Source organism: Alosa sapidissima, chromosome 12 (genome assembly GCF_018492685.1).
Source record: "Alosa sapidissima isolate fAloSap1 chromosome 12, fAloSap1.pri, whole genome shotgun sequence".
Taxonomy (NCBI): domain Eukaryota; kingdom Metazoa; phylum Chordata; class Actinopteri; order Clupeiformes; family Clupeidae; genus Alosa; species Alosa sapidissima.
The window spans coordinates 31,933,272-31,942,946 of record NC_055968.1 but is presented as its reverse complement, the minus strand read 5'-3'; the positions used below and the strand labels follow the sequence as shown (position 1 = coordinate 31,942,946).

At 43.2% G+C, this 9,675-nt stretch overlaps 1 protein-coding gene across 4 annotated transcripts in view; it reads left to right on the top strand.

Moving 5' to 3' along the window:
- Window positions 1-9,675, top strand: part of LOC121724834 (retinal-specific phospholipid-transporting ATPase ABCA4-like) — a 54,476-nt gene that overhangs the window by 24,597 nt on the left and 20,204 nt on the right. For all 4 annotated transcript variants that reach the window (XM_042111683.1, XM_042111682.1, XM_042111684.1 and 1 more), the window contains 7 exons: window positions 729-903; window positions 1,788-1,919; window positions 2,942-3,081; window positions 3,358-3,495; window positions 6,424-6,608; window positions 7,693-7,798; window positions 9,079-9,284. In XM_042111683.1, the coding sequence (XP_041967617.1) occupies window positions 729-903; window positions 1,788-1,919; window positions 2,942-3,081; window positions 3,358-3,495; window positions 6,424-6,608; window positions 7,693-7,798; window positions 9,079-9,284 (1,082 nt within the window). The remainder of the gene's footprint in view (window positions 1-728; window positions 904-1,787; window positions 1,920-2,941; window positions 3,082-3,357; window positions 3,496-6,423; window positions 6,609-7,692; window positions 7,799-9,078; window positions 9,285-9,675) is intronic.

Here is a 9,675-nt window from a genome sequence, read left to right as displayed (position 1 = left end):
ACTGATCCAGTTCTGCCAAAGTTTCTATCCTCACTGGTAGCTTACAGTACAGTGCTGTGTGGGAGGGGGAGTGGCTAGCGGCGAAAGCCAATGTGTGCTTCTTTTACCGATATATTTAACGATATCTTTTGCATTTCTTATTCAAACAACGTCAAATTTGGCACTGCACTTACTCATGCCCGTAGCAAGACACCTGCCAAGTTTGAAATCAGTCTCAGACAAACGGTCATCGAGATATGCATGCCACAGACATTAGGACACACAGACACTTCTTGCTTTTATGATAGATAGATAGATAGATAGATAGATAGATAGATACTTTATTGATCCCCAGGGGAAATTCAAGATTATAGATTATTAGATACATGTACAGTATATGCACGCACACACAAAACCAGGTATGTTGTCTTACACAACAGCTCAATCAACTAATAATTCAGGAGGACCATGGCAGGATTTAAGAATGAGAGTCTAATGGGTTGAATAGGTCTTCACATCTGTGTTTCTTATCTGGCACAATCTATCTCCATCTCTTGCTCTTCATTTCTTCTCTCTGTCTCCATCTCTCTCTATCTTTCTCTCTCTCCATCTCTTTTCTCTCTCTCTATCTCTGTCTTTCTCTATCTCTTTTCTCTCTCTCCATCTCTCTCTCTCTCTATTTTCATCTCTCTGTCTCCGTCTCTTTTCTCTCTCTCTCTCTCTCCTTATCTCTTCTCTCCCTCTCCCAGTCACCTTCTTCGAGTCCGATCCCCTGGGGCTGCCCATGGGCGTGTGTGTGGAGGACCTGGTCAAGGTGTACCCTGGGAGCCCCCGGGCGGCCGTAGACTGTCTCAACATCACCTTCTTCGAGGGCCAGATCACCTCTTTCCTTGGACACAATGGGGCTGGAAAGACCACTACCATGTACGTTTTTTTCTTATACCTCAGTCTGTGGGAATGAATACACGCGGCACCTAAAAATCTGTCCATTTTTGTTCCTGTGTTTATTTTTGGTCACGTGGTCAAGTTTGCATCTGTGTTCTCTAATAGTCTACATCAGAGCTGTTTTTGAAGCGTTTTGAACCATCTGACGCCCATCTGTTATCAGCGATAGAATTCCATTAGAATCAGTGTGTCAATTTACACTGGCAGCGCCTTACGCGTGTATTATGGCCGTTAATAGTAGAAGAAAGCATATTTCACGCTTCACTTCTATTTTTGAACGCATATAACACATAAATAAATAAAAAAATATATACACATAAATAAACACATTGTTGTGTTACCTTAAAGATGGAGGTAAATTGTGTAAATTGATTCATTTTCATTTCACTCTTGCTTATGTGTTGCTCGCGATGTAAATTCCCAGTAATAGTCTAAAGGCCTATTCACACCAAGAACGATAACGATAAATATAACCATAACGATAAATATAACCATAACGATAAAACCGTTCACACTGAACAACGATGGGTTCTGATTGACTATTATCTTTTTATCGTTCTGAAAATCGCTCTGAAAGTGATCCCCAACGACATCGTTCTTCATGTCATGTTCGTTATAGTTTATGTGTGAACGTCGTCATTCATATTAACGAGAACAATATATATTTATAGTTATCGTTATCATTATCGTTCTTGGTGTGAATGGGCCTTAATAGTTTGATTGTTTCCAAATGCAGACTGTTCTGTCATCGCCTGTGCCTGCTTCTCTCCTATTCTGTTTTGTGATGCGGATGCAACTTGAATTTCCCCTAGGGATCAATAAAGTATCTACTGTATCTATCTATCTATGCCCCTCCCCCTCAGGTCTATTCTGACTGGGCTGTTCCCACCCACCTCTGGCACCGCCTACATCAACGGCAAGGACATCCGCACAGATATGGACACCATCCGGCAGTCAATGGGAATGTGCCCTCAGTATAACATCCTCTTCAACCAGTATGTGTGATATAAAACACCCTCCTCACACACACACACATACACACACACACACACACACATAAACACACACTCACATACAAACATACACACACACACACACACACACACACACACATAAACACACACTCACATACACACACTCTCACACACACACACACACACACACATTGTATCATGTGTAGTTGCTGTATTAAATACAATGCAAGTCAATGCTAGAGAGTGCTGTGTGTCTGCGTGTCTGTGTCTGTAACTCCAAACCTACAAAATTCCACATAGCACCTTTGACACATGTCCTACTTTCCACTGCTGATCAGTTGGATGTAGGCCTGAGTTTCCACTGTTGATCAGTTGGATGAAGGCCTGAGTTGAGTTTCCACTGTGGATCAGTTGGATGAAGGCCTGAGTTGAGTTTCCACTGTGGATCAGTTGGATGAAGGCCTGAGTTGAGTTTCCACTGTGGATCAGTTATATGAAGGCCTGAGTTGAGTTTCCACTGTGGATCAGTTGGATGAAGGCCTGAGTTGAGTTTCCACTGTGGATCAGTTGGATGAAGGCCTGAGTTGAGTTTCCACTGTGGATCAGTTGGATGAAGGCCTGAGTTGAGTTTCCACTGTGGATCAGTTGGATGAAGGCCTGAGTTGAGTTTCCACTGTTGATCAGTTAGATGAAGGCCTGAGTTGAGTTTCCACTGTTGATCAGTTAGATGAAGGCCTGAGTTGAGTTTCCACTGTGGATCAGTTAGATGAAGGCCTGAGTTGAGTTTCCACTGTTGATCAGTTAGATGAAGGCCTGAGTTTCCACTGTTGATCAGTTAGATGAAGGCCTGAGTGTCCACTGTTGATCAATTAGATGAAGGCCTGAGTTTCCACTGTTGATCAGTTGGATGAAGGCCTGAGTTTCCACTGTTGATCAGTTGGATGAAGGCCTGAGTTTCCACTGTTGATCAGTTAGATGAAGGCCTGAGTTTCTCATAAGTGCGCTCTTGTGTCTCATGAGTGCGCTCCTGTGTCTCGTCTCAGTCTGACGGTGGAGGAGCACATCTTCTTCTACGCCAGGATGAAGGGCCGCCCTGCGGCCGAGGCACAGCAGGAAGTGGAGTCCATGCTGGAGGATCTGGGGCTGCCTCACAAGCGTCACGACCAGGCACAGAACCTGTCAGGTAAGAGCGCCGGACCATCCCTCACACCTTGAGAAGTAGCGTTTAGAATAGATGGACATCACAAGCTCTCTCATGGATTTTTATAGATTTGAGCCTTTCATCACTTAATGTTGGCTTGCCAGTGGTAATTGTGCATTGGTTGAATTGTTATTGTAGGTTGTATGATCATTTTGTGTATATTGTAAGAGTAAGTCAGGGTACTGTTGTGTTTGAATGATGGTCATAGTTTATATGATGTGTTTTTGATAATGTTTTTTTTCACCCATGATCATTTAGGAGGCATGCAGAGGAAGCTGTCTGTTGCTATGGCATTTGTTGGAGGGTCAAAGGTTGTGATTTTAGATGAGCCAACGTCAGGTGTTGACCCCTACTCCAGGAGATCCATCTGGGACTTGCTTCTCAAGTATCGCTCAGGTAGAGCAGGCAACATTGTTCTGTTGCATTAGAGGTCTGCGCAGGTCAGATTTTTCAGTCCTGCTCCCGCAAAGATGTGTAATGTTTAGTCCCCCTCACACCTGCATCTGTAACATGGTGTTCCGCTTCCGCCCGCTAAAGCCCACGCAAGATAGCTATGCAGGAGGGATATTCAGTTCTGCTTCCGCCCGCTAAAGCCCAAGCAAGATAGCTAGGCCCAGAGCCATATAAAGGTAGAGTTGCGACAATGGGTGTTCAAAATTCGTTAAGGTCACGTGGTTCATGTAAACTTCAAATAGTTCCAGGAAGTGATTGACAATGGATTAGAATGCATTAAATAGGCTACTGTTCAATGATAGACAGAGCCACGATTTTGGTTAATTGACAGTCAATAAATGCATTGATATACAATATTTATAACACAGTGTAATTATTGTGTAAACTATGTAGTTATCCTACCATTACAACAATATTAAATTAAATTCCAGACCTTATATCTTAGCCTGCTATATAAGGTGACGTTTTTTTCCGCCCTTTTACGTATGTGTCACTTAATATTAATTTCTGTACAAAAGAAGAGATTCTTTAGAAAACGCTATTGCACCCACCCCATAAGTGTATCTAAATTATCGCTATATAAAATAAATGACCTCGTACAGTGACTCGAAAAGCTGTAAACAGTGTTTTTGAGACTGCGTGTAGCCTACAAAAGCGCATGGAGCTCCTGTGAAATTTTGATTGCAACGAGAAACTGTAACACAGCCAGTCTAACATTACTTGTTTGAGCTTTCTACCCCGCGTTTCCTCTGGTAGTCACTGATCTGAGCTAATGAGCGAATTACCTAGCCAAGCCTAGCCTATAGTCGCGGCAGAATAAAAAAAGTTTAAAAGTTTTTTAACATCTTCAGTGTAATGGTGGGCATTCTAAGTTAACCGTAGCATTAGACCTACCTATTTAGTAACCCCATGGTAATGCGAGTGATCATAATAAAATATAAAACGTGACATGTAAGTCCTTCGATAAATAACCAGGATATGAACTCATAAACATGAACAGCATTTTGTCATCGTTTGTCATTCACCGTGCTGTGAACAGCAGATGCTAGGCTAAAGAGCTTGAGATTCAGACAGGTGAGCACCTGGAAATGGTGTGCATTGTGTCAGAAAATAGCAATTTGATCAGTGATCATGCATCATCAGCGCAAGCTTGGTTTGAAACTTTCTGGGGATGGGGATTTTACACGATCCTTCATCACTGGGCTAGCCATCACTGGGCTAGTGTGCCCTGCTGTGTTAATATGACCTGCAGATGCTAACAGCTGCAGCTCCCTCAAATCTAGGTTCTCTCATGCATAGGCTAGCTTTTGCCAATGAAAATGAATGCAAAATAAAAAAAACAGTCCTGCTCCTAACTGAAGAAACGTTTACGTTACCAACAATGTTAACAACAAACTCAGTTTCACTGCTGCAAGTAGGCCTACAAAGTTGGCTGTAAATATGCTTCGCCATATTTAACGAACCAGCTAGCTTTGTGATAACAAAATCTTACCTTTTATGTGTTTAGTCAACTGAAAGTTATCCACATATCAAACGATTAAATCCACAGTTATGGAGGAATTGTTTTGGGGAAGCAGTTGCACTTTATCCCACTTTTGCTGCCCTTTTTAAAATTAAACCACTTAAATCCATAGCCTAGATGAGCATTGCATAACGTTACAACTATGTTGACATGATGGTAAAGCTAAATGCCCAAGACACGTCACGTCATTGTAGGCTACAAACTCAAAAACTTAATGACAGCTCGTTTGTGGTGTTGCCTAGTGCTGCCTAATTGAAATGGTATAGGCAAGGTTTATCTTATATTAGGTTATCATGTGTGGCACATTTATTGGGCTTTAGCCTCTTTTAATTTATTTGATAAGGAACTGATAAAAACTGAGCAGCAGAAAAGCTGTCATAGTCGATACATAAATAGTTTATTATTATAATTAGGTTATTAATACTATTACTTTACTACTATTACTGTTGTTACTGTTATTATTATTATTATTCGGATGAGCCAATAATGTAAATCTGAGTCTGAAATGTTGGCTACAAACAGTCACTGCACTGCTGCTATTATAAATTGTTAACTTTCGGGAACTATTTGAGGCTTCCATTAGCCGCCATTGTTGAAAAAAAATGGAACATTAGCGTCAATGGAGTTGTCGCAACTCTACCTTTATATGGCTCTGGCTAGGCCTATGCAGGAGGGATATTCAGTTCTGCTTCCGCCCACTAAAGCCCACGCAAGATAGCTATGCAGGAGGGATATTCAGTTCTGGTTCCGCCCGCTAAAGCCCACGCAAGATAGCTATGCAGGAGGGATATTCAGTTCTGCTTCCGCCCGCTAAAGCCCACGCAAGATAGTTATGCAGGAGGGATATTCAGTTCTGCTTCCGCCCGCTAAAGCCCACGCAAGATAGCTATGCAGGAGGGATATTCAGTTCTGCTTTCTGTCTCACGAAAGGAGCACTTGACACACATCTGAGATGTCTGGCAGTTTCTTATTTTTGAATGTAGGCTACCTTTCTTTAGCAAGGCACCAATATCAACATCTCCAACCAAGTTACTAGTAATAGAAGAAAAAAAATTAACCCATGTAAACGACAATATCCGTCAGTTAGGCTGACTAAACCCTGTTTTTTATTGCTGCCAAACAGATTATCCAGCACAACTATAATTATGTACACTACTTTAATCATTCTTTATTTTATTTTATGCACATACAGTATATCATTTGCAGGAGTGCAGCAAATCATCTGAGATTCAATAAAGTGGTTATTAATGTCAAACGTTTCTCCACCCCCTCCCCCCTCTCTCTCTTTCTCTCTCTCTCTCTCTCTCTCTCTCTCTCTCTCTCTCTCTCTCTCTCTCTCCCTCTTTCAGGTCGGACAGTGATTCTGTCCACCCACCACATGGACGAGGCTGATCTCTTGAGTGACCGCGTGGCCATCATCTCCAAGGGCAAGCTTCACTGCTCCGGCTCTCCACTCTTCCTGAAGAACTGCTTCGGCGTGGGCTTCTACCTGACCCTAGTGCGCCGTGTGAAGGAGCCGCAGACCAGGAAGGAGGTGAGAATAGCAGAGGAGAGAGGAACAGGTGTGCATCACTGTGGAGGTGAGATCAGCAGAGGAGAGAGGAACAGGTGTACATCACTGTAGAGGTGAGAGGAACAGGTGTGCATCACTGTAGAGGTGAGAAGAACAGGTGTACATCACTGTAGAGGTGAGAGGAACAGGTGTGCATCACTGTAGAGGTGAGGATAGCCAAGGAGAGCAGAACAGAGGTGCGTTCAAATTTGGCAAACAGTGGCGAACGTTCATGGTGAACATGTTTTCTTTGAACAGTTCAATTTGAACAATTTGGTGTTAACATTCCATTATAATGGTAATTGCATTGTTGCCTTCGTCAAACTCACGTCCAGTTCCACTGTATGTTCGCAGAGAACTACCTCTGCAGACTGTTCGCCGAAAACTCAAGGCTAGCGGAAAACTGTTTGCAAACGCTTGCAAACGTTCGCCTATGCTTGCGAATTTGAACGCACCTCTGGTGTGTATCACTGTAGAGGTGAGAATAGCAGAGAAAGGTGTGGACTAGGAGAGAGGAACAGGTGTGCATCACTGTAGAGAGGTGAGAGGAACAGGTGTGCATCACTGTAGAGAGGTACTGTTGGATGCGGGGTTGTGTTCCCACCTGAGAATTGGTCAGCCTTGACAACAAACAAATCCAACAAACACAACAAACCCAGCGTTGTGAGTCCCTGATGCTTGGGATAAAAGTGTCTGCTATATCCCATAATAATATAATATAATAAGTGCTGTATCCCATAATAATATAATATAATACGTGCTACTTTATGTTGGTACATCAGGTACATGTATGTACTGTACATCAGGAGGAGTGTGTGTGAGTGTGTGTGTGTGTGTGTGTGTGTGTGTGTGTGTGTGTGTGTGTCAGGGTTGTGCAAAATTCCAGAATTGAATTTAAACTGGCTCTTAAATTCCAATTCAATTCTTGAATTTCACTTGCATTTCAATTGAGGTAGCAAACAGGAAGCAGAATTGCAATTCGATTTGTGCACAACCCTGGTGTGTGTGTGTGTGTCTGTGTATGTGTGTGTGTGTCTGTGTTTCTGATGTTGTGGTCTCTCTGCAGAATGGCTGCGACTGTGCCTCGGAGTGCTCCTGCACATGCTCCACCTGCACCCGCCACAAAGAGGAGAGCACGGGCCACTCCCAGCACCTGGAGAGAGCTCTGGACGGTAAGAACTCACCGCACAACACTGGTGGTCAACATCAACGTTTTAGATTTGTCATCTACTTGCATACATATGCTTTTCTTCTCTGTGTCTGCAATAACCCAGTCAGACACCACAAGCCTGGCTTAGCATGATTTACTGGAAGTGGGTTACACCAGTGAGCCTATTGCACCCTTTTAGCTATAGGCTAGCACATTTCCCAAAAAGTCTTTTGCACATTTCCCACAGTCTTTTGCTAGCTTCAGTCCACTTGCCATTATTATGTTACATGCTCCAAATGTAAAGCACTTTGAGCTGCATTCTGTGTATGAAAGGTGCTATACAAATACAGCTTATTATTATTAGTTATTAATAATAATAATAATATTTGTGCAGCAAGGGTTCCAATGAAAAACCATAAAGTTAGATTTGTATTTGTTTGCAATCAATCAATTTAGTTGAAATATGTTTTATGTTTTTTCAGGGAATTAGCAGTTAAATGTAGATTAGTTGAATACTTAAAGGAACACGCCACCCAATGTCAGTAGTAATATATGTTCTTACCTTAGCTTTCACGAGTTGAGTCATACCTCTCCCGTCGGTACGTGCACTCAAACACTCTGGTGCGCGGCGCGAATGTGTTAGCATGTTGCTATACTAGCGGGCTCAGACGTAGCCATAGAGAGAGGAAGATAGCAGCAATCAAAAACATCCATGTTTTCCCTACTTAAATACAGTTGCACGAGTAGTTGATAAAAATGTGTAAGGTCACACAACATGAAACGTGGCGATTTTCCAAGCGAATAAACAGGAGAACTACAATGTGTGGCGCAATAGGACTTGGGAGTACTTCGACCTAGCGTAGTAATATTAATTAACACCTAATTGTAGATCCTATCCACCACAGAGTTTAGAATCCATGCTTGATCGACCCCTCAGCCTCCCCCTCCCCTCTGATCGAGAGAGAGGCACACACACTAGGTACAGTATGACTCAACTTGTGAAAGTTAAGAACATATATTACTACTGACATTGGGTGGCGTGTTCCTTTAAGAGTGTTGAATACTGAGTCTGTACGTTAACGCACATGAGTGACAGAGGAGAGGGGAGGAGGCTTTAGAATTCGTTATTGATAACACATCTCCTAGCAATGGTATTGCTGAATATACCTCCTGCTGCCACCTACAGTACTGCCCCTGTACTGCTACTGCCGAAACTTAGAAGAGTCTAGGGATTTGACGCCAGCTCTACTGCCTTAACTGGCCCTGTTGTCCATGATTGCATTCCCTCCCTGCTCTTCTCAGGTGATGTGGACAGCATCACTAGCCTGATCCTCCACCACGTCCCCGAGGCCAAGCTCATCGAGATGGTGGGCCAGGAGCTGACCTACCTGCTGCCCAACAAGGGCTTCAAGCAGCGCGCGTACGCCAGCCTGTTCCGAGAGCTGGAGGAGATGCTGGCCGACATGGGGCTTAGCAGCTTTGGCATCTCGGACACTTCACTGGAGGAGGTGTGGGCGCACACACATACACACACACACACACACACACAGGCACACACACACACATACACACACACACACATACACACACACACACACACACACAGGCACACACACACACATACAGTATTGACACACACACACACACACACACACACACACACACACACATACTGTACACAGACACACACACACACACACACACATACACACACACACACACAGGCACACACACACACATACAGTATTGACACACACACACACACATACACACATATAGACACATACACAGGCACACATAGACATTGTAGACACACACACATATTGACACACACATACACACATATACTCTAGACACACAAACACACACATACACAAATACAAGCGCACACACACACAC